General features: G+C 35.2%; 1 protein-coding gene across 2 annotated transcripts in view; it reads left to right on the forward strand.

Moving 5' to 3' along the window:
• Window positions 1-24827, forward strand: part of SUPT3H (SPT3 homolog, SAGA and STAGA complex component) — a gene marked incomplete at its 5' end in the record, with an annotated part of 253155 nt that overhangs the window by 166729 nt on the left and 61599 nt on the right. The window contains 3 exons of one of the 2 annotated variants that reach the window (XM_080616207.1): window positions 1922-2008; window positions 3202-3292; window positions 5025-5161. In XM_080616207.1, the coding sequence (XP_080472333.1) occupies window positions 1922-2008; window positions 3202-3292; window positions 5025-5161 (315 nt within the window). The remainder of the gene's footprint in view (window positions 1-1921; window positions 2009-3201; window positions 3293-5024; window positions 5162-24827) is intronic. The other variant, XM_080616208.1, reaches the window with a different exon arrangement.

The following is a 24827-nucleotide window of genomic DNA, read 5'->3' on the forward strand; positions in this document are numbered from 1 at the left end:
CTCATTCTTCGTAAATTTATTTTTATCCAGCTCTTATATTTTATGTTAGAAATAGAAGTAGCTTGTGTGCCCTCAAACCTAATCAGAATAAGAAACAGTTTTGCTTATCCCAAAAAATAGAACTATCGTTTTTCACATTCTTACATTTTTTTCAAGTAAGATTATGTTACTGTGACTTCTGAATTCCTGAAATCTCTCTGGTCTCTGTGACTGCAAGGGCCAAGAAAGGGTTTCCAAGGGAAAACCTGAAACTCTTCACGCAGTATGTTTTGTGTTGTGCCTACAAGATACAGTTAACGTTTTGTATGCATGTGATTAGTGTGGAAAAAATTAATGCAGTCCAGCATTATGATTTATGGACTGAATCTTTTGGCCACTGAACACTTGCCAAAATGAAAATCTTCCCTGCCCCCCTCTATTCCTTTGGATATTAGAAACAGCTACTGTTTTTGTTGATCTTTTTAACTTCTGAATAGGCCTATTTCAAGCCATAGCAGCATGGGAGCTCAGATTAATAATATACTTATTCAGCCAGTGATACTGAGTGAAACCATTTCTAGTGTGAGTATGAAGGATAGGATTTCTTTAAATTATTTTCAGGTGCATTAATGCATTTCTGAAAGAAGAATATAGGGATATTTTAAAATAAATAAAATTGCAGTTTATTGATCATGTTACATGTGTGTATGAGTTTTAATATAAAGAATTTTATAAGGTGTCTCTCCTTTTGTTAACTTTTGTACTGTGCTCACTGTCAGTTCATCCATCAGATGTCTAATGAGGATAAGAACAAAGAAACTATGATTTCAACTTGCCTTTTGGACAGTGGTTTTGAATTTAAAGGATAGGATATATTCCATGCCATGAAGCATCCTCGTATCCCTATTATCCCTATATCCACCTATTCTATAGCATCATCTTATGCCAGAACCAAAGGCTAGAGAGGCTAAAGGAGCAAATTCTGCAAATTCTCTTGTACATTTGGGTTTTACCTCCTTAGTACAGTAGTTTGATAAGCATCAGCTTGCATGAGTTTGGTTTGTAATCTTGTACTTGTTTAGGTATGATCTATTTGTGTATAATCTAGCCTGATTTCCTGAACCTACTGAAAGTGAATCCAAGGCTGACGTGCTTAGTCTCTTACAAAAAGATTTTTGTTCTTTACAGCACTGTCACATTGGAGGTGAGGACAGTTCTTTGCTTCACACTCCTTTGGCCACCTCTTACAAATTTTTGTGGCATTCTTTGCTCAATCCCATCTTTGTCTCTTTCATATCTGAGTGGCCTGGTCAGCTCAATCTGTTTTTTCTAATTACTTTATTAACAGAGTCAGTGTTGCCTATCAATTAATTTTCTTTCTCTCAAGTGAAAAACTATGCCTAAAAAGTTCTTCATGTAAGCCTGGTTTGTACTAATGAAAAGTCAAGTAGGAGTAGAGTTTCTTTCAAAAAATACTTAGGTAAGCTGTTTAAAATTAATATTTGTTATTCTAAAAAATCGTGAGAGGGATCAGCCACCATTCCACAGTTGCAGATAAAGTGCTATAGCAAGAATTTGGCATTTTTACATTTCCTGAGAGAATTATGTGTTCGTTTTCTGGGCTGATGTGGTGCAAGGAAAGAAAATAGGGATGTAGTGGTTTTTTTTAAAAAAAACACTCATTTTAAATATAAACAAAAAAGTTTTTGCCTAATATTTGTCAAAAGTCTTTCGGGCTTTCCATGAAATCGATTTTCACTTCTTGGCTAACAGGAGCTAAGTGAGTGACACCTTTGAGAGTCTCAGCTTGTGTTTTACTGCATATCTTATATTTTGCTATGCAAGGCCATGTAAAATATTATCTGAACTTATTTAAAAGAAACCCTAGTGAATAAATTTTTTAACATAGAAACAGACATCTTAATTTATTCATTTATTTTAGTTGCAGCAAGCAGCTGAAGTTTCTCAGTTGAGAGGAGCGAGAGTCATCTCTGCTGAAGATCTCCTGTTCCTAATGCGCAAAGATAAGGTATAGTAATAAGACAGACATTTCTTATATTACGTAGTGAACTGCTTATTGTGTTTTGGCATGCTTGCTTAACCGATGTAAAAGGAGTCCGTCATCATGGTTAGCTTTATTTGAAAGTATAGCTTCCCTGTAATTGTATTGTATTTTGCACAGTGCAATAATTGTATAACATTTTAATTCATTATCATTTTCTATTGTAACTGCAATTATCAAAACTGCAATTATTAAGTTTTGGGGTGGGTAACGTACCTTAGAGCTGAAAACAGTTTCTTAATGAAAGCATAAATATTCTTCCTTATCCTTTATATGCCTTTTATTAAAGATCAATCATTCTAATTTTCCCTCATTATGCAGGGTGTAGGTGTGACGTTTGACAGTGTGACCATTATGTTTTTGTCCTCTAGGCTGTCAGTAAATCCTGTCTTGATTTGCCTTTGTAATATTTTTCCTGTACTTTATCTCACTAAAGTTTCCAAATTTCAGGATGGTCTTGCTTTCTCTGGACAGTAAGTGGAGCAAGTCAATTTATTTATTTTTTTTTTAACAAACAATTTCCATACAAAGCTGAAATTAACTTTATTCTTCAAATTTCAAACTTATTAAAAAATGTTTGTCAACTATTTTTATCAACATTGTTTATTCTTTTGTCTTCTTTTGTTCATTAGTTCCCCCTTTTCCCTTTACCCTTTTTTCTCCCCTTTATTTTCTTTCTTCATTTGATAGGTGAAACTTAATAACCAAAGCCATATCAAAATTAAAACACGTTAGAACATGAAAACCAATTGCAGTTTTTTAATCTGATCTAATCCATAAAGCTATGCTCAAAACAGTGGTTAATATGGATGTCAAAGGTCATGGAAATATGCATTTGTAGACTTGAATTTTCAAACTAAGTAAAGAATTTGGAGTGCCCTAAAAAAGTCTGATTTCTCAATTTCGGCTTTCTGAAAGTCTATCTTACAGTTGGCAAGCAAAGTATAAAGGAGCTCAGATAAAGAATACTCATATAGAATTGCTTCTGACTTGGATGTATTTTCTAGATATGGATTTTTTGCAGAATCAAAAATTATTAATATTTTAAAAAATATATTTACTGAGTAATGTATTACACATTTCTATGTTCGTGTTACAAAGTTAGTGTAAAGAAAAAACTCTATAAAATACTAATTAATATATTTATTTTTTTCTTTTAGAAGAAGCTTAGAAGGCTACTTAAATACATGTTTTTTCGAGACTATAAATCTAAAATTGTCAAAGGAATAGAAGAAGATGACCTCCTTGAAGGTAGAAAAAGGAATTTACTTAATTTGGGGAAGGCTTAATATTTTATAAATGCACTGAACAGCTCAATGCGAAGTATGAATGTCTAGTTTAATAGTTAAAGACAGAAAAAATATTGTCTGCTTTTTCATTTGAAACACTGTATAAGTATTGGTATCTATGATCCCAATAATAAGTAAAACTGCTTAATATCAGAACTCTGTTGAGGTAAGAAACTGGTGCTAATTAAAGGGCTAATTGATTTCAGCATGTGTAATTTAAATGTGGCAGCTAGCTACCTCATGCAATTGAACGAACATTTGTTAAATTATTGTCAGAGGGTTTTGACATGTTTGGGTTTGGGGTTTTTTTAAATCCCATAATCTGAAGTCACTGAATACTAATATATGACCTGGCTTTGTTTTCAGTCTGGTTTAACGTTTTATACTTCTAACCTGTAATTTAAAGAATGGGAAACACTTTTGTTTCCCCATTCCATCAGCAAATCAGAGATTTTGTAACCAATGCATTTAAAGGAAGAGTCCTTTAAATTAAAAATACATTAATTTATGCCATGTAATTTGCTGGTACAAAATTTTGTTGATTTATATTGATAGAATAATTAGCATTTCCTTTGTTAAATGTTAAAACTTATCATAGCAAATCTAAATCTTGCCATGTCCATGGCAGGGGGGTTGGAACTAGATGATCTCAAGGTCCTTTCCAACCATAACTATTCTATGATTCTATGATTCTATGTCCATACATCACTTTTTTTGCATTTAGCTTACTTCCTTTCTCAGAGGTTTTTTGTTGGCTTTTTTTTTCCCTTACAATGAATTCCTTGTGTTTGGTTCTCTGAGCATCCATATTGATGTTAGATAAATACTGTACGTCTTGCTTTGACTTAATCAATCTGTGGATAAGTTTTTGTCAACTCATTTGAGATTTAATTTGCCTGTGGCATTTTATTTTCACCACACATGGAAGTATACTGTTTCGTGCAAGCAATCTGGCAGTATAGCTTCCTACCTGAGAGCTTTGTTTTTTATAATACTTAAGTCTGTCTCTCTATTTAAAACAAATAACCAATTTTTGAAAGCCATTAAAATGCTCATTAAATGCTTCCTAAACACGGTTCATCTGGGAATTAAAGATTGCATTTTCTAGCAGGCTTTGGTAGTTGAAGCCATTAGTTTTGTTGTGTGACACTAATGTCTTTGTAGCTGCTATTCTGTTTATAACAACAGAGATCACCTCTCCAGGGTTCTGCAGGCTTTACTGTAGAGCATTAGTCCATCTCCTGTGGAGCTGTGTCTTAATGTTTGTCTTATGCTTTTCTTTAGGATGTAGGTAGTGAGGATGTTCCGCATGTTCTCAGGAAAACTTTTCCTCTATGTATTCTATTCTAAAAGTGAAGGTTTTGTGCAAGCAAGGAAGGATGGTTTCTTCTACACCTCTGTCCACTGTGAGAAATAATTTTGTGTGAGCAGTTAGACTAGGTTTCTCCAGATTACAAAAACCACCAGGTCATACTAGAAAAGACCAAATGTGATTTTTTTACTACAGTGTTACTGCGGTATAGTAGTGACATCACCTAGCTCAGGTAGCACAACTTGTATGAGGAAAACAGTAAGAACAGGTCTTTTCTGCATAGTGCATCTGATTCTAAAACATGTCCTTCCTAGGGACATCAGTTGATGTCTGGAGAAGCCAAATAACTCACGTTTGTTGGTCTTTGCTTACCTTTGTTCAGACAAATTCAACAGCAGTAACACCAACAAACGGCAGAAGCTTGCTCAAGACTTCCTCAACTCCATTGACCAGACTGGAGAGCTCTTAGCCATGTTTGAGGATGATGAGATTGATGATGTCAAGCAAGAGCGGATGGAGGTAATTATTTTCTTTTACTGATACCCAGTTCCAGCAGAGAAAACTGAAATATTTCATACATCATGCTGGTTTGATGCCTTTTTCATGCTGCCTATTATATAACCTTGTTACATGTTTTTCCTTTTGCCCAGATGGTCTAAAGGAGTCCTATTTCCATATTTTTCCTATTCCCTCAAATGTTTCCTGATATCTAAGCACACATGCTGAGAAGGAAGATTACTAAAGGGTAGTTATGGATCTTTCTGTCTGCCATGTATTTGTATTTCCTTCCTGTAGAAAGAAGATTCTATTTATAAATATTTCACACACATTTTTTTACAATCAGCTTTTCTTTTTATTATTGGTCTCATTTGAAAATTGTTTCAACAGCATTTTGGGACATTCTATTTTGTCATTCCGGTACAATTTTTTGGGAGTCTGAAATACTACAGAAGTTGCTAAAAGTATAATGTTCCTTGTCCTAGACAAGGACAGATCTGATTCTGTGTCTGTCAAGGAATGTGTTCCTGTAATTAAATATTTTTCTTTGAGCTGGCTACATTTTGTCTTTTCTCGCTAGACTATAATTCATGAAGTGTATATACATACCTTATAAAGTAGCTCTCTCTGTTGCTCTTCTTTATTATATTTTGTGAATTCTTAATCTGTTTCCATGTTAAAGAAAACCTCAAGATCTACTTATTTTAGAGTAGATTAATGAATTCTATAGATGTGTGAAGTCAGTACTATGTACTTTCTTACTAGATTTTCAAACTAATGACAAAACATGAAAGATTGCTTGAGACATCCTATTCAAAATGTTTAGCATATTTTTGGCTTTCTTTGGGATTCTGTTGTCACTTTTAGATGTGTGGAAAGGAATTGAAGATAGTAGGAATTGTGCTACATTCCTAAAGGAAGAGTTTTTAATGAATGCACTAACCTCTTGTATCACATTTTCTTTGTGCAGTACATTGTCTAATCCATGCTATGTTTTGAAGGATATCCAATAGATGCTTTAACAGCATTCTTTAAGGAATTAGTATGCTTAAATCATGAATTGCAATCTAAAGGCAGTGTTCCTTTTAGGTACCAATTACGTCAGAAATGTGTGGTTATCTTGATTTGGACAACTGTAAATGATTTCAGTTCCACTTTGCCTTGGGCCAAAATCATGCTAAGTTGTCCAGAGCAGATGATAAACATGTATTTCTGATGTCATTATGGGCTAAACAGGATATGATTGTTTAGCAGTATGGTTTCAGTTATGATACAAAAAGCAAATATTGTTTATAGTCCTTTCTTTTAAAACATTTTATAAAATTAGATCTAAGGATTCATGAGATTGCTGCTTGTTCTGTGAGGTCTATTTTGCATTTATACCATGGAGGAGTAAGCAAAGCTCTAAGCTACTTTCAAATGTTACTAAAGGAGAACAAACAATTCTACACTTTGGACTGAAAAATACACACTAATGCTGTCATGTTAAAAAGAAACTGCATTCTTGTAGAATTAAATATAGAACTTATTGATGTATCCTGTGATTTTCATTTGAAGTAAAAGGACTATCTCTAAAACAGTAATAATTGCCATGTGCAAAGGAAAGTGGAATACTCTTAAAATACAGGGCAGACATTAAGAACAAAATTCACATTACCTTGTCATGATACACAATTATGGTATTGATACATTGTGATTAGATGACTTATTACAAAAACTTCAAAAATAGCAGTAAATAGTAGCAAACCAGCTACCTGTACTGGCAAAATCAAAACCAAATAAAAACTGGAATGGCACCTATGTATCACTTCATAGCAGTTAGTATTTTGCCTTCCTAAGATAGCAGTAAAATACCAGTGAAACACTACTCCTTAGAGTAAGAACAGTTATAGATGTAATAAACTGTCTTGTTATTAAAATCAAATATAGGTATTTTAAAACCTCAGGCAATGTGATTGCAAAGCTGACTTTTCTCTCATTCTGTAAATATCAATTTTTTATCATTTATTTTGTCGTTCAGATACCACCCCTACCAGGAAAAATTCTTCCCATCAGATAGATGTCTGAACTGACATACAAAGGAATGCGTAGTGCGTCATGCTGTGAATGCTCTGTTTCACTTTTGTTCCCCTAGGTTTAAGAGAAACACCATTCATCTGTCACTCTGACTGCTAATTTAGGGATGTATTTCCAGCACTCACATGTTGCATGCAATAATTCAGTTGCAATAGCTACCATAATGCTTTCATAGTACATTGCAAGTTTGAATAAACAGTGGAGGGAAAATAACTTCCCTAGAAGAATAGAATTCCTTGAAAGCAGACTAGATGCCAGCAAGATGTTAAAACTAAGTTACATCCCTGTGGAAAGGGACTGGCAGAAGCTTGTGGTTCTTTAATGTATCTTGTCCTATGAGATACATTAGGTATTTAAAAACTACAGGTACATATTATTTTTCTAGGAAGTTCATTGTAAATGTGATTTGGTTCTGTTAGTGGGAAATCTGTACAAAGCTCACAGAAATGCAATGGGCTGTGTCCAAAATACAGTAGAGTGCAATAAAATGTAGGTGCATTTGGAATCATAGAATCATAGAATAGTTAGGGTTGGAAAGGACCTTAAGATCATCTAGTTCCAAACCCCCTGCCATGGGCAGGGACAACCCACACTAAACCATGACACCCAAGGCCTCATCCAACCTGGCCTTGAACACTGCCAAGGATGGAGCATTCACAACCTCCCTGGGCAACCCATTCCAGTGCCTCGCCACCCTCTCAGTAAAGAATTTCTTCCTTAGATCCAATCTAAACTTCCCCTGTTTAAGTTTGAACCCGTTACCCCTTGTCCTGTCACTACAGTCCCTGATGAATAGTCCCTCCCCAGCATCCTTTTTTTTCACACGAGGTTTAATTACTCCAGTTTAATTCTGTCTCTGTTCAGATACAGTTAATTTGTTTCTGGGCAATACACCTAAAGAAACCTAAATGCACTTTGGCATACGAGGAATCATGCTGTGTAGTCCACTTTGTTTCAGTCATAGCAATAAGGTAGACTTTGCATGCAATACTAAATTAGCAACAACCAGGAAGATTCCTTCTACTGGAATATAACCATCAGCTTTTGAGTGGTCACACTTAGACCTGAGCCAGGCAGCGTTGTCCCAAACAATTCCTAGGAGTCAGCCTGGGCCAGGAGCTATCTCCAGCACACAGTTTGGATGTGGCCACTCTCTTGGGGAGGCTTGGAGAGCAGGAACATGAACACAGGTTGCTCCATGCTGGCTGCTCTTGGACCTAGGGCATGGACCTGTCATCTTATAACTGAGACAGCTAGAATTTGGTGGCGTAGTTCAGAAGAAACCCTATGAGCTCTTCTGTTCAAGGAGGACATGAAAAAGGGTGTTGAAGTACTCAAATTCATTGTAGTAATTTGGAAAAGACGTAAAAAAAAAAAAAAAAACAAACAGAAAAGTATTTAGAAAAAGCTCTGAGGCCTTTGAGTACTACTGTGCTCATTACTGGTGAAAATTATGCCAATGTAAGTGCTGTATGGGGTCGTCACTCTTTAAGGAGTATCTGTTCATGCAAGGTGTATTACTAACAAGCTGAAATTTTATTTAAAGCCCATATGGAAAGCTTAGTGCTGTAGTACAGATAACATACACCTAATAGAAACTGCATGCCAGAAGACAAACTAAGAAGTTTTATGATACTAAGCATCAAGGCATTGTTTCTCAGAGCACATCTTTTTTGCTGTAGAATTGTTACGATAAACTCATTTTTCTTCAGAAATAATTACTTTTAACTTTCTCACTGTTTTCAGATTCTTGTCAGTAGAATCTATATTTTGTATTTAGTTGAGCGGTAACTTCTTATATCTCACAATATTGTTCCCAAATCAAATAATTTATTATTTTTTAGAATCACAGTTTATAAGCACTAACCCTTCTTTGATTTTAACAGCTATACCCTATGAAAGAATGCATCTTGGGGTAAGATTCAACTACAGATGAAAACATTTAAATTTGTTTGGGGTTTGTGCATGGGAGTTAAGTGTCTCATCTCCTGCTGTAATTACTGGAGACTCAGGCATTATAAATAATGGAGTTTAAAGAGCTGTTCAACTGATCAAATGTTTGTGTCTACTTTACAATGAGATACACAGCTCCTCTGGATGTATTTATCTTGTAGAAAATTTCCCTGTGTTGTCAGTTACAATTCTGCTTCTATCCTGGCTATATGGGTGGAGTTGAGGCTAAAAGACTAAGATTAAAAGTATTAGAAGTGGAAAAGGCTTGAGTTTTGGGGAACTAGTAAAGGGATGGAGTGTATATATGTACCCACAAATATGTATGGTTGCTCAGGTTCACTTGAGAATAGGAGTAAAATACCTATTGTATTTTTGTGCTCTCTTAAAAGAATACTCTCACAGATCTGTCATCCATTTATCTTGTGCTGGTCCACATAAAGAATTGCAGCTTTCTAATATATCATTTACACCAGCAACTCAATAGGCTCAAATTTTAAGACATTAAGTTTTGAAAAAATAAAAGGGAATAGAAAATAAGGTTCCTTATTCTTTATCCAGAATTGTCAAATAGGGATCCCAGTGAAAAAACACAGGACAAGCCATACCATTAGAAACCTTATGTCTTATGATTTATTTTTGTATTTGTATGACTAAATAATTGGAGCCCTAAGTGTTAACCAGTATCATCCTCACCTGTGTCCAGGCAAAATAAGAGGATATTGTCTTGAATTTGAAAAGGGATTTCAAATGTCTAATGTACTCAAATAGGAGTTGGAAAGTTCCTGCCTGAGAACACCAGATTCCAGGGATAGTGATGAAAAAAACCCAGGATCTCTCTTTCCCACCGCCTTAAACTGCTTTGAGAGCTCAGTGCATTGCTGCCACAAGTTGGTCAGAACTTCACTTAACCATACCTGCCAAAAAGTTTAAACATCCCAATAACTTAAGGCCAGATTCTGTACTCGGAAATGAGAGAGAAACAATCCAGGGGGAAGTTTATTTCTTAGCTCAGAGAGGAAAATGCTAATTCTTTGCTTATTTAATGCTTTGCACATTTGAACGTAATCCATCAGAAGCTAGGAAAAGTACTTCTGGTGTCTCCAGGGTGGTTCATTTTGGAGACTGAAGTTCTGTATATGCAGTGGGACCTTTGATGATATGAGAACAGTGTATGATGATCTCTAGTAGACTATAAGGTCAACATCAGCTCCCTGTATACCATCTACTTCTTTTGATATATATAGATGCAAAGATTAAAAATAACATACATTGAACATCAGTCAAGGAAAATAAAAACTTTATTCTCTAGGCAGTGTGGGTTTTTTCCTGATATTGCAAAGCATACCTTATGGAAGTCAGAAATGCAGATGTAGAGGGAGTTAATTTTACTGTGTAAATCCAGTGTTTCCAGATGAGTGCAAAGATAGCACAACTAGTAGTGTCTCAACTGTAAATTAGCTGTCTGGACATCAAAGTGCTTGTAACCATATAAAAGCAAGCCTGCTGGTATTAATGGTTTCTCTGATTACACATTGCTTGGGAATGTTTGGGATACTGGGAAAACACTATTTCTCTTGAGTAATGGTTGAATTGGTTAAAAGTAAACAGAAAATAAACAGAAACAATTTTTCATTATTGTCTGTAAGTCTGTAAATATTGTGTCGTTCTTGTTGGAATGGAAAAAAAACCTATCATGTGAAAAGATTTCTTGTTAATGCCAGCAATATCAATATACATTTTACACTATTACAAATCTAAGATTGCTAGGGTTTTCTCACATTAGGTTCAATTGCTGTGGTTACATAAAGTGTGCTATTTGTTTGGATCTTCAGTCCTGGTAACATACTGGTCTTAGAGCATTTTAGTAATGTTGCTTATACTGTAAGGGAGTTTCCTTGGAGAAAAAGGTGTTATTTGCTTTCCTGTCTTCTAGTTCTTTGAATATTTTTTGCCACTGTTTGCTTTCTCTGAGGAAGAGGAAGATTCTGGGCTGTTGTATTTTGTATTTTTGACACTGAAATGACTGTGTTTTAACTTCTGGAAGGAAACTTAGCCCTGCAAATACCTTCTACAAAATTACTAAGAATCCTTTTTTTTTTTCAAATTGACATTTACCCTCTGATAGCAGAGTGAGCAAGCTGTGTGTCATCATAGCTTTTCCATACACATTTGTAGCATACAGACAAAATAGAGGAGTACTGAAAGTAATTTTCAGGCTGCACTCCAGCTAAATAAAGCTAGAATGAGCTCAGATCTACTGAACTGCACAGCTTAATGGGTAAAGAAAAAAATCTAGAGGCTATTGAATACAAAGATTGCATTTGGTTAAGCAAGTACTTAAACCACAGATCACTGGGTACTGTATGACTATTCAGGAGAATAATTATTACAAGCTTAATTTTAAGTTGTAAGCATATACTATTCCCTAAACCTTCACAGCTAGCTACTGTTGGAGCCTGGGATAAGTGGAGATATGTTCTGTCCCTCCTTACAAAGATCTTTGCTTTTCTGCTTTTGTTCTTGGTTTGAGGTGTTTTTTTTTACTTCTGATCACAGGATTAGCCAGGACTAGTGCAGTTTTTCTCCTCAGAAGTAGTCTTTTTGCTGGTTTCTGGTCTGTATTGCCTGCAGTACTAGGTTGAATTCAGGTAGGATTTTGTAAACCTCTGTCACAGGCACTATAGTAAAATATCAAGAATCACTTGATTCATTCAGTAGTCGCTATCTGTGTATCATCATCTTCCTTTGAGTAAGTTCCAGAGTAAACGTTAGCATGTCATAAGATTTTATTAAATATTATCCACTTGCCAAGTACAAGTGTTGTGATTTTACATTCCCATTTGCAAAGCCAGCAAGGGGCCAAGACTTCCCACCTATATTCGGAGTAGAGTTCAAATGCCGTTAGGAAAGCCAAATGATCTGTTGCCAAAGGTGATGGTCATTAAAATAAATCAAATAGTAAATACATTGCTTCCTATTGAATTAAGAGGCATATTAGAAATACCAGCATTTTTGTTTCAAAGCTTATTCTGATAGGACCACACTTGTAACCTGACACTTAGTCTATCCCTAAAATAGGATATTCTATGGCAGATTTTTAGAGGAGGTATCATTTTAGTACTGATAGTAAGAATAAGAATACAGGTGCAATGAACAATACAAAGTATGCATGTTAATGTGAGTTTAGTTTTATCAGCTTTCCATGTAAATTAACTTACAAGGGATTAAAGTGAGCATAGGTAGTCCCTTAACCAGGGTAGTTACCTCCCCTTGTACTACATTTTCTTGAAGCCTTTCTTTCTCTTTATGCAGCAAACTTATGTATGATATTGGTTCTTGAATCTTACAAGCTAACTAAAAGCAGTAATTCATAGCATGGCAAATAGATTATGAGTCATGATACCAAAGCAGTCAAATCTTTGTAAAGAAAGCCTGCCATTCAGAAGGACCTTTTTGATAAGACTGGAGAAATGGGCTGATGGAAACCTCATGAAGTTCAACAAAAGAAAATGTAGGATTAAAGAACCCCATGCAATAGTACAGCTTGTGGGCCAACCACACACAGGCTGTGTTAGCAAGAGGTTAACCAGCAGGTCGAGGGAAATAATGCTTCCCCATTTTTTGGCACTTGCCAGACTGCATCTGGAATCTGTGTCCAATTTTGTGCTTCCAAGTGTGAGAAGGACTTTAACATACTGAAGCGAGCCTGGCAGAGGGTCACCAAGAAATTTGGGGGCTGGAGCACCTGATACATGATGAAAGCAACCAGAGCTTGTTCAGCCTGAAAAAGAGGAAGCTAAAGGAAAATTTGGTTGCTGTCCACAACTGACTAATGACAGGATATAGAGGAGGTGCAGCCAGACCCTGCTTGAATATGCATAGTAAAGGACAGAATTTGGACTGATACGTAATAGGAGAAAAAAACCTGAAATCAAAGACTGAAACTGATTGGTCAGGAAGGTTGAGGAATTCCCCAACTTTGGAAACATTCCAAACTTGACTGGTCAAAATTCTGAGCCACTTGATCTAACTGGACCTCTTTTGAACAATGTCAAACTACAGATCTCTGGAAATGCTCCAAACTTTTTCTGGTGTAAATTATTCTACCATTCTATGACTCTGCACTGAAGTTTCCCATTTCAGATAATAAAATGGCAGGTGGGGTAGAAATAGATCTTTTGTAAGACATAGATGATAATCCATCTCAAATTTCTAAAAACTGTTTAAAAATCTTGGTAGCATATAATTGGACTTTCCAGCTTCTGCACTTTCTGTAATCTGTAACTGCTGGTATTTCCTGGTATAGATGGTTTATGTATGTAAAGAACACGGTTTTCTGTCTTTCATTTTGTCTCAGTCATTGTGGTTTATTTTATCTATAATGTTGCTTGCCGTATTCTTCCATAAGAATATGATCTGGCTGCTGCAAAATTGCACTCGGTGACAGCTTCACACATGTGTCACAGCTATGGAATCAGAAGCAGTAGGATTTAAGCATCTTAAGTGTCTGTTGAAATGGTAAAGTAATATAATTAAGCTCTACATGTTGCAAAATGGGATATGCATCCTTACCCAATCCACTAGAAAATGAACCCACAACATTCCTAGTAGAACAGCATGGGTAACAAGCTGGTGTAGTTTATTAACTCTACACAAGATAGTATGTTTCCATTTGTATGTTTGGCCCTCAAGTTTTAAATTTTCTGTCATCTCTTTTCTTCCATTTTGTTCTTTGATTAAAATTGAGGATACCTAGGCAGTTATACCCTTTCATTAAATGAATCAGAAAAGGTTGTTTTAATTTGGATACTCAGGAATAATAGTTCTCATTTTCAGAATGATACCTACATAAAGTTCTTGTGGAGAGAACATGTGGAATTTAATCATACAGATACTCTTGAGATCAGAATTTGATCCTTTTAGTAATCTGGGGTTCACGTTTAGCTAACTTTGATATGGCAAAAATTAGGCATTGCTGCTGCTTTGGCTTGACAAAATACATCTGCAACTAGACCTAAGTTTTCAAGGAAGACAAGACCATAATGCTATCACTAGAAAAGCTCATTTTGCATAGAGAATAAATTTTAGAAATCGTTTTATGTGAATTGGGCAAGATCTTTATCAAGTAGGGGCCACAGGCTTCCGTTTGTTTAAAAAAAAAAAAAAAAAAAGAGTATTCTTCTCAGTTGAATGTGTGGATTTATGACTTCAGATGTATCTCTTCACATATGTATACAGGTAATGCCAGACTTTTACAATTTCTTTGATGTATTGTTATATGTATCATATACGCTGCACTTTCGGTGTTCTAAAAGAGATTTTTTTAAAAGCAATGGCAAAAAAAGCAATATAAAGTGGTAATATAAAGCATACATTAAAATGCATATATTTTACTCTCAAATAACTCTGAAACATTTTTTCCAGCCTCTTCTTTTGAGTAGCACATGTGAGGGGCAAAGATATGGACTCCTTGGTAGCAGTGTTAAGTACTGTTGAAGCTTTGCCTCTGGAACTTCGGAAGCAATCATTAAATTTGGTTTTCCATTTGATCAAACGAAAGAAGGACGGGTAATCTCTGTCAGAGGACTGGATTTTATTTCCCAAAGCTAACAGCCATTTCCAGGACTTTGTCAGACCTACTAAGAGTTTTTTCTACCATTGTCAGATGGTATTATTTAAAATCAGTTCATCCACTTGTGTGGGATTCATATCCTATATCATACAGTGACTCTGACAAGAAGATGCTTTTACTAGGAGTGTTATTCAAAGCACCGTTGATTTTCTCAGGCTGCAGACATCTGCACAAAAAGCTTGTAGAACATACGGCATCTGGTATTGAGTCCTAGCTCCTTACACAGACCATATCAAACAGCATAGAAACGGAACACATACTCTACATCCGCTTGGAAATAATTTTTTTTTTATGTTTGTTGTAGATGTATTAGCTGTCAGCTCATATCATCAGCTAATTATTTTATATCTGAAAATTGTAATAGCATCCTCAGATGTACTAAATTCAGGCAGATTTCCAGCTGCTAATCACACCCTTTTTAAAATGGGAGTTAACTCTTAATGTACCCCGAGGCTGGTGTCCTGATTTCTAGTTCCAGTATTTAAAGAAATGTGTTAGTTATATCACTGTTTGCTATGTCTGCTAACCTTACCACCTTCAATTGGATTTTAAAGAAGGAGACATTGGCCTTTCTGAAATGCTAGATCTAACTCTAAAAATGACAGAAAAAAATCAGAAACCCCTGAGGAAACAGAGCAACCACCAGTGAGGAGTAAATTTTCTTCAACAGCATATACGATGGCATGAGAATCTACAGCAGCGTCTGACAGCGCTGTCAACTAATTGATGCCAGACTGCGGTTGTTAGTGTTGCTACACTGGAAGCACCTTTAATAGTAAATAGACTTCAACCTTCAAAGCTGTGCTTCAAAATGGTGTTATTGAAGGTATTGTTCTTTACATCCCAGTTTTGAACTGAAGATATTTTTTCCATTATTTTGTGAGTAAGGCTCTGTGATTTTTTGATTTTTTTTTTTGTCATAGATCTTTGATTCATCCTACCACCCCTCCACCTCCCAGATAATCCCTAACCCTTCCATCTCAGTCAGTCTGAACCACCAGGAAAATCTAAGCTGAATGAGAGAAAACCTTAGAAATGTGAACAGTTTCAATATTTTGTTTTCATTGTCAGGTTAAATTTGCAAAACTATCCATTCCCAGCAATAAGAATATATACCTGAAGTATGGCGTGTATTCCGTATCTTTATAGCTGATTTTGAACAGGAGTTACAATGCCTGTTCGACAACTATGGCTTCCTTTTTAGGCGATCATCTTGGTAGTAGGATTCTGGAATATCTCTTGCTAATCTCCTGAATTCAAAGCTTTCTACCTCTCAGAATCATTTAACCAACTGTAGAATAAACATAAAATAATATTAAAAAAATGATACCTTCTATATTTAAAAATGTTCTCTGTTTTCCTCTTTTTTAAGTGACTGAAAATTTTTCATATAGAATTGAGCGGTGCTAATATCTTCGGAAAGTATTGTTTTCATTGCAGCCAATTTTAAGAATGAGCTCAGGGAACAGTGTCTTGTTAAATTTATTTCTATAACAGGCTGGATGAATGAATACTGTGTTCAAACACTATTACTAATGCTGCATATCAATTAGTATATTGGGCACTGCAAATTAAGACGATTGAAAGTCAAATTCCCCAAATTAGCCTTTTTTGTTTATGTCTTACAGTCTGAATACTCTTTATGTTGCTTTTAATTGCTGATTTGAAATAAACAGTGGCTTCTCTCTTATGATGGGACTCAGAGGAGCCGTGCTGATTTAGAACTGAAAATCCAAGCACCTAAATAGTCCATTATTAAATTTGCAAATCATGTTACATTTAAATGAATTATTTTCAAGTGATTTTAAAATGACACCTTTCTGCAATGCACAATTACAATAAAGACTTCTGGTGTTGCTTTGAAATGTGATGATATTATTACAGTAATTTAGAAATGTTTCAAGATATTTTCTAGTTTTGCATATCTCTCCAAATGAGATAAAATTAAGCAAAATTTTTTCTTAAAATAACTGTTTTAAAATACTTATTGTAGCTCAGAATATTGTGCCTCAAACTTTATAATAACTTACAAGTCTGATACATGGGTGAATTCAATTTTTGTGGGTATGTGCCACTAATGTGAATTTAGATCTACACCCAAAAAAAAAAAAAAAAAAAGCATTATCTGCATATTTAAAAAATAAATTCAAATACTTTCTTTTGGAACTAAAACTAGTATCCAGTATGCAGCTCAAATTATGGATTAGTGCTACATTATTAAGTATAGTTGAGAATTTTAGAGGTCATTGACATACAGCATTCAGATACTTTCTGAATGATAGAAAGGTCTTTCTTCATTGAATTATGTCTTGCTGCAAACGTATGGAATTTTAAAATAATTGTAAGTGTATAATATTGACCAGTAGAAGAGTTCTGTAGGATTTAGCTGAGATAGTGTTAACATTAGCTCATTACATGAATATTTGTAAGATTCACATTCTCAAGGGTTGTTTCTTTGGAAAGCTGCACATACTCATTATCAGTTTAAACCATCAGTATAAGAACTGCATTTGTCTTGGAAATATAAATAAAGACTTGTCAGTAAAAGATGAAGGCTCTTTACCACTTTACAAGTGAAGGGAATGTGTAACAAAGGCTGTAGAAGTCTAAAATTTCAGCTGAACATATTACTTTCATGGCATGTCCTATACTAAAAAACTTAAAAATATTTCTCAAAAAATGTTTTTTCTAATGTGTTGTTTTAAATTCTATATTACTTAAGCAAATATTTAAATATTATATTAGTTTTTCTGCATACTTGACACGAATATAATTCTACCTTCCTGCCAAGTATGTCAAATCCCAAATTCACTTTCATTTGCCAGGGTAAATGTTTATTTTGTTTTCCCACATAATGTGCTCTTTAAAGTGTCACCAGGATACCAAATCTGATTGCTTTTTAATAGACATGGTGGGGATTTTTTGCTTTCATTAGGAAACAGGATAAACTATCACTAAAGCTTATGGTAATGAATCTGTATACAGTAGATGCTCTTTGCTCTCCTTCCCCTCATCTCACCATTTAAAAAAATGAAATTCCTATCAAAACTATTGTAATGGTACCTCATTTTTTACACATGCATGAAGGGTCTATAGTAGTAAGGGAGTTTGGGGGGGAGGCAGTCAGTGCTGTAAAGCAAGAGACCAGAATATATAGGATCCATTTCTTCTGTTAAACCATGATGACTCCACAAGGCTCCCCAAAACAACTTTGTTCTTTGTTTTGCTGTGAAATAGGTGATATTATGTAAGATACAATTTATTGGAAGCTTGCTATTAAAAAATGGTGGTTTCACTAATACAGAACATCTACATTTTAGATGCTAAAAGCTGCCAGCAAATGCTCGCATAGTTTTTCACATCAGTAAGTTTCACTGACTTTCATCCTTGAAAGTCTCAAAGTATTCCTCCAATCTTAACCAAACTAACAAAATCTGGCAAATTTTGTTTAGAAATAAAAATTTTGGATTTTCTGTTTTTAAATGATGGTAAAGCTTCAACTAAAATTTTCAGTTCTGTTTCTTATGCAAATGAAATGGAACTGGTTTAAGTATTACTGTGACAGTTTTACACAATTCAAGAATACTTCTTTTTTTGAGATTTCCCTTTGTATTTTCCAAAGAAAGGAACGGGGATGTTTACTAAGACAGCTCCTGTAGTGTCTCTGGATGGTGGCAATTGTTTAGAATTAATGACAGCATATGTTTCTTTGTTTTTATATAAATGCTTAATAATTTTGTGGTATATTTATCAATGAGCACAGTGTAAGGGACTAAATAAATAGATTGCTCCAAATTAGGCAAATCAGCCCATGGTTCGAATTAACTTAATTCCAAAGCTAAATCATTGTGTTAAATCCCGGAATCTTCATGTTTTGCTTTCCCTTTCTAACATTCAAAAGAGAAAAGAGAAAGTAGAGGGGAAATAAAAAGCATTTGGCAATTAAGCAAACCGCCTTTGGGAAAATAATCTCTTTACAATTCTATTTCTCATGTATATAGTGGAGATAATGCTCACAAGGCTACTATGAAGATAAATTCTCTCATGTTTAAAGGAATTAAGAAACAGTAATGAATAGCAGCATATACAATTTTGCATAGTTAAATAAATAGCAAGTGTCACAAAGTTATTAACATCTAACTAAGGAAATATTCACACTGGGCCAGATTCTGTTCTCAGTGTCATGTATGACAAACAAGACAACTAATCTTTTGTTCGAAGCCTTTTAATTCAGATAGTGATCTTTAGGGTCTTCTTACTTTTCATACCTGGGCATGTGGTGCAGTTTTGTTTTGCCTTTTTCTCTCCCAGCCTGAGCAAGCTGGGGATATATGGCTAGAGTGTATCATGGCATCACCATGCACAACGTTTGTACTGGTTCAGTATCAGTGCAAATAACCCCATAAGCTTTGCAGCAGTTGTGAAACAAGCTTGACGTTGTGGTTGATTCAGCCTTCATTTGCACTCAGTCATGCTCAGATGGCAAATTAAGAGCAGAACCCAGGTAGGAGTTTTGAATATCAAAGTCCTGTTCTCTTTCTGGTTGGGAAGCCTGGGTTGTTCAAGAGGCAGGAGGCAGCCAAATTCAGCCTGTGAAGTTGAGAGAGGCATCTCTTATCAACTATTTTAAGCTTAAAGAGAAATGTACTCAGTCTGTATAAAATCACATGCAGATTATATGTAATTCATACTGGTCACTGATTTCTGAGGGAAGCATTTCCTTTTTAACTCAATGTATGACTCACTTATTCCCTGAATTTCATGATGTGATTTTTATCTGGAGTTTCATGTTTTGCAATTATCAAATTAGAAAGGCTTTTCCGAAAGACTAAAAATCTGACCACAGAATTAGATTCAGTGGTGTAAATGCCACAAGTTGAATGTGAAATATCTACATGCACACTTCTTATGTTAAGGAAGTAGGAATGCATTTTTGAATACCACTCTGTATTGTTCTCTGATTACAGTGGACTATAACAAAGTAACTGCATCCTCCAGTCATGCCGAGGAGAGCACATCTGCATATATGTGGTACCATGTTTTTTAATTTTAATTAATTTTAATTAATTAATGCTTTCATTATAGACATTCATGAGTGCACTTCTTACACAAATTCATCATAAAAGTTGGCAGATTTGGATTTGTTGTGGAAAATGGCTTAGCTAAATTGTTTTACTTATTTTTGTCGTTAATAGTTTAAGTGAATTAGTGGCCTTCCTTTCAAAAACCAGATCAGTATCTTGTCTAGGTGCATCTCATAGTTTATAATCATCTCCCAGTCTGCATTAACAACTGCTCTGTATAGCTAAAGGGTGAGAAGTTCTCAGCTGGAATCCAGACGTCTATCAGTCTTCTGCATTCCTGTGTCTGCAGGGAGAAGGGCACATCCAGAGCTGACACATTCTCTTACCACACCTTTCATAGATGTGATCAGCCTACAGAGATGCCTCTCTTTTCCCATTGATTATAAAGGGTGACTTGGTTATACTAAAACACCCAGCATTGTATGAGATGAATCCTAGCCTGAGGCAGTGCTGTAATGACTTTATGAAAGAACACAGCCAGCTTAGCAGAAGCTGGAGTTCTCCTCCTTTGAGCCATGCTGGCCAGTTTTCATTCCAGAATACCTTTATAGAGGGCGTCCTAGTTGTATTTCTAATCTACATGTAGCATAATATAGAGAAAAGGCTCTTTTAGTCTTGTGTCCCATTTTGAAAACCCATTTTTCTGCTTTCCTTTGGCAAGAGGGTGATAACTATCTGTAGTAGGTGCAACCTTAAGTTAGGAGAGGTGTTCATAGAGTGAGATCCTACAGCTATTGAAGTTAACAAAAGCTTTGCTGGGGATATTATAGAGACAGTAGTTCATCTATAAGATGTAAGACTGAATTCAGACTTATGAATTGGTTTGCTGTAATGCACACCAAATTACTTGTGCACACAGAAAAAAAAAAAAGTGTGGCTTGGATTTCTTCTTTGTACATTCTGCCATTATTTTGAAAGTTTGGCTTTTTTAAAAAATAATTTTTCAAGGAACAACATAACTAGAAAAAAAACCCAAACATTTTGAATTATAAACATTTTTGTTTCCACTCTGATTGAAAGACCATCATCTCCCAAGGGTGCCTGTGTGTATATGCCTGTAGCATTGTAGTACTTGCAGTATCTGAAAGAATGGCAGATAATGTGAGTATTAGCTGATCTACTGGGGATGAATATAAGACAAGTCTGTTTTATTAAGCATAAGGGAAAAGACAGAATTTTAATATTTACAAATATGAGAACAGAAGTAAATGAATATGTATTGCTCATATGGTCTGAAATTTATTCAGGTTTCTCCTAGTGAAAATTTTCCTAAATCTTCTCATACTTCTTTTCTTGTGGAGCTCCAGAAGACCATTCAGGAGGCCATTTCTCAGCATCTGTCAGCAGGCCTGATGCACAAAGAATTGCAGAGATACGCCTTACAGGATAATGAATTTTATCAGAGGAATTGCTTGGTAGTATGTGCATTGGGTTCAATTTGCTTTCCTTTTTTTTCGACATAAAGAGTGTAAGAACAATGCTTTTGAGGACTTCTTCATTTCTGATTTAACATTACCAAAACTCTGAAATGTCTTTTTAGAAGCATATATTGATCCTGGCTGTTAACAGGACGGAATTTATGGTGCTTTGCTTTTTTTTTAATTAGATTTGTTCTCTTATATGCATTTACTAAGTAAAGCCAGTGAATGAGAGGGCTTGTCCCTAGATTTTTTTAGTTACCTGCTGTTCAGCTTAACTTGCTTTACTGGGTGAATTGCTTAACAGGTCACGGCTGTAAAGTGAATAATTCTGGACATATTGTAGGTAGGTGACTAGATAGAATATGTTTGAGAATTGAGTTTTACTGAAGTGTCTTATATATAGGATTGATCTCCTGGTGAACTTTGAGTTGAAATCAGCCAATTAACCCTATGCCATTCCATTTGTATTCAGCAGGAGCAGGGCTCTCCTCCAGTCCTCCTCTACAGCAAGGATGGTGTGCAAGTGTGTGAGACATGTTGTGCTTGTACCGCTCTGAGCAAGCCTTCATCCAAGACCATAAACAGGCTTCAGTCTATTCAGAGGAGTGGAAGGAGTACAGTTTCAGGGAGTCAGATTATTTGTAGGCAACTCCTGAGTTGCCTCTTATTCAGTGCTAAATTACCGAGAGTGTACACCTGAATTGGGTTCAAAACCAAGCTATCTGCAAATGACAATGGGGGAAATATTATGAGGGTGAGAAGTACTTGAGGATTTTTTAAGATGACATATAATAACTACAAGAAATTTGGATAGAATCCAATACAAATGTTGAGTAAATATACATTTCTAATCTGTCCTTTCTTTTATCATCTATCCCCATCTGTAGTCATAAAGCTAAAAGAAGTATTTTAACAATTTCTTACAGCTTACAATATTTTCCTTTTGCTTATAAGTGAGCCTCTATAATTATTGTAGCATCATTAAATAGAATGTGATGGCTGATTTTGACTGCAAATAAAAGAAAAAAACTGAAACATTATGCAAAAGGGGCTGCTTTCCTGTTTGTATCTCCCAGACAATGCAGTGATGCCTACTTTGATGACTGCAGGCTTTACTTGTGGAATGCTGAAGCTGTTTATATGAACCTTGCCTATGAATTGATGCAGAGTCAGGATAAGTGCTCAAAAGAATGCTGTCTAGAGGACATAAAGGTATCTTAATATTAAACTGGTGTGAAAATTTTTTGATGTACAGCCAGATGGAAACCACAGAAAGGTGTTACAGTACCCTCAACCAGAAAAGTGAGAGAAGATCAGTTGTGTTAATATATTAATAAATCCCACATAACTTTTGAAGTTTGGTAGCAAAGTTTATCCAAAATAATTTAAAATTTTTTGAAAAGCACTGGTAGAAGATAGCTATGAATTTAACACATAGTTTTACAAAATTCAGGACGATACTTATTATAGCATAAAAAAATATTTTCCTGTAAAATCAAAGGTATTCTGTGAAATCGAAATGTTTCGTTTGCAGGTTCCAGCTCCACTTTTGAGACTAGCAGTAATAAATTTAGACAAGGAATTTGGCTATGATATGGAGCTGGTTCAAATAAATACAGTATGTGTAGATTTTGCATATGTTCAAGGGCAAAGTATTGCAGGGGCAGTGAGTCCCTATCAGGAGGTGAATTTTATTTATTCCTTAAGCAATGAGCTCATGACTGGTGGGAATTAATCCATTTAATCCATTTGTTATTGTCTGTTCAATTTCATTTGCTTTCTTTTTTCATAATTCCCTCAAAATTTCTACATAATTTTAAGTAGTCTTACCAGCTCCCTTCCCCCTACTTATCTGCACATACTTTGTTAGGATACATTTTGCATACTTTGGGAAAGATGAATGGAGTTAACACACAGACAGGGTACAGAGCCGCCTTTGTATACATTTGCATTGCTTTCCTTTGAGATCAGAGCAGGAACAAAATTTACTGAGTCATTCTTTAGTCTTGGCTTTTGCTTAGCCCTCAATGGTGTTCTTCACTGATCAGAGTAGGATTCATCTTGCTTTTCTGAAGATGTCTGTACTGTAGGCATGTAGACCTGAGAAAGTGTCTGTACCCCTGATGTATACAGTTGATGAACTTTAGATTAATTCATAGATGTCATTCATCTGACTTATTTTGACATCTAGTTTAGCTTGAAATTGCTCTCTAAAAGTGCCTAATATCTTTCTTACTGTAAAGGGACTTTAGGTGACTAATTAGGATACTGCAGAGATCTAACTTGTTTGAGTGAAATCCCATCTTTTGGCCCTGGACAGAAAATCACCAATGAAAAATTATAATTAAAAAAGGTGTGATTAATATTTGTCATAATCCACAGCTTCCTTTCATGTCATTTACAGTTGTGGATCCTTAACATCTGTGTAATAGTTAAAATTTTTAAGGTTCTTAAGGTCTTAAACTCTGTTTATTCATGGGGAATGGGGTTAATAATGCTGTGGAGATAAAAGAAAAACTGTTCTTACTAGTTATAACTGTGAAGTACATTAAACTGGGCATCACCTTGGCCTGCCAGAAAAAGACCTCATGTTTCTTCTAATATTGGGAACTTTGTACTAAACACATGAGCACTCAAAACCAGTACTACATCAAAGGCCTCAAGTTTGCTGTGCAGACTTGTTCAGGTTAACGGTTACTGCAGAATGTATGGTATGTTCTATAAGGGGTTGGTAAAAATTATAAAAATTCCCTGTATGTCTGTACTTTATAGCCAAGTCAGGTATTACATTACAAAAGCTATTGATCTTTCCCAAGTGGCATTTTTGTTTTCTGTAAGAAAGCTTGATCTTTGAAAATGCTTACTCTTAAAAGCCTTACTCTTAAAACCCTTTTTTTCTTTGCTTACTAATTCAGGTGTTTCTCAGAAGAGTAAATACATTTTTCCTTTATGTAACGAAAATCTTCAGATAGTGATAATCCTAAGATAATTTCTAGATACAGAAGAGTAAAACTGTATTTTCAGCATATTTGTAAACTCTTCAATGTTGAGCTATCTTGTATTTTATTCCTCAAATTGCTTTTTGGGTTTGGGTTTTGGGTTTTTTGGTACAGCATACAGTGCCCTGTTATTCTGTAGTCTAAATAATGATGATAATAATAAATATTTAGCATATTCTTTTAGTAATATCAGTCATTGCAGGGCAACTTTGATTTTTCCCTGGAGTAGCCACCTCGCTCCTTTGGCGCCATGATAGATGCACAATGAAGAGGTCTTTAGCAAAGGAAATCAGGAAGTCGTGCCGCAATATAAATATTCAAGCAGTTTGGGAAGCCAACATCTTCATCATTAATATTGTTGCCAAACACAGGGGTGTCCAGCCATGCTGCATACGTTTTTCAAATGTTCCAGCTTAGCAGCTACTCGGCACATTTCCTTCAAACACTGAAGAGTTGGTAAGCAAGTTAACGTTTGGCCTCTTTCCTTCCTCCCACACAAAGAGCTTTATATGTCAAGTGTGA

Source organism: Psittacula echo (genome assembly GCF_963264785.1).
Source record: "Psittacula echo genome assembly, chromosome: 4".
In the NCBI taxonomy this organism is placed as follows: domain Eukaryota; kingdom Metazoa; phylum Chordata; class Aves; order Psittaciformes; family Psittacidae; genus Psittacula; species Psittacula echo.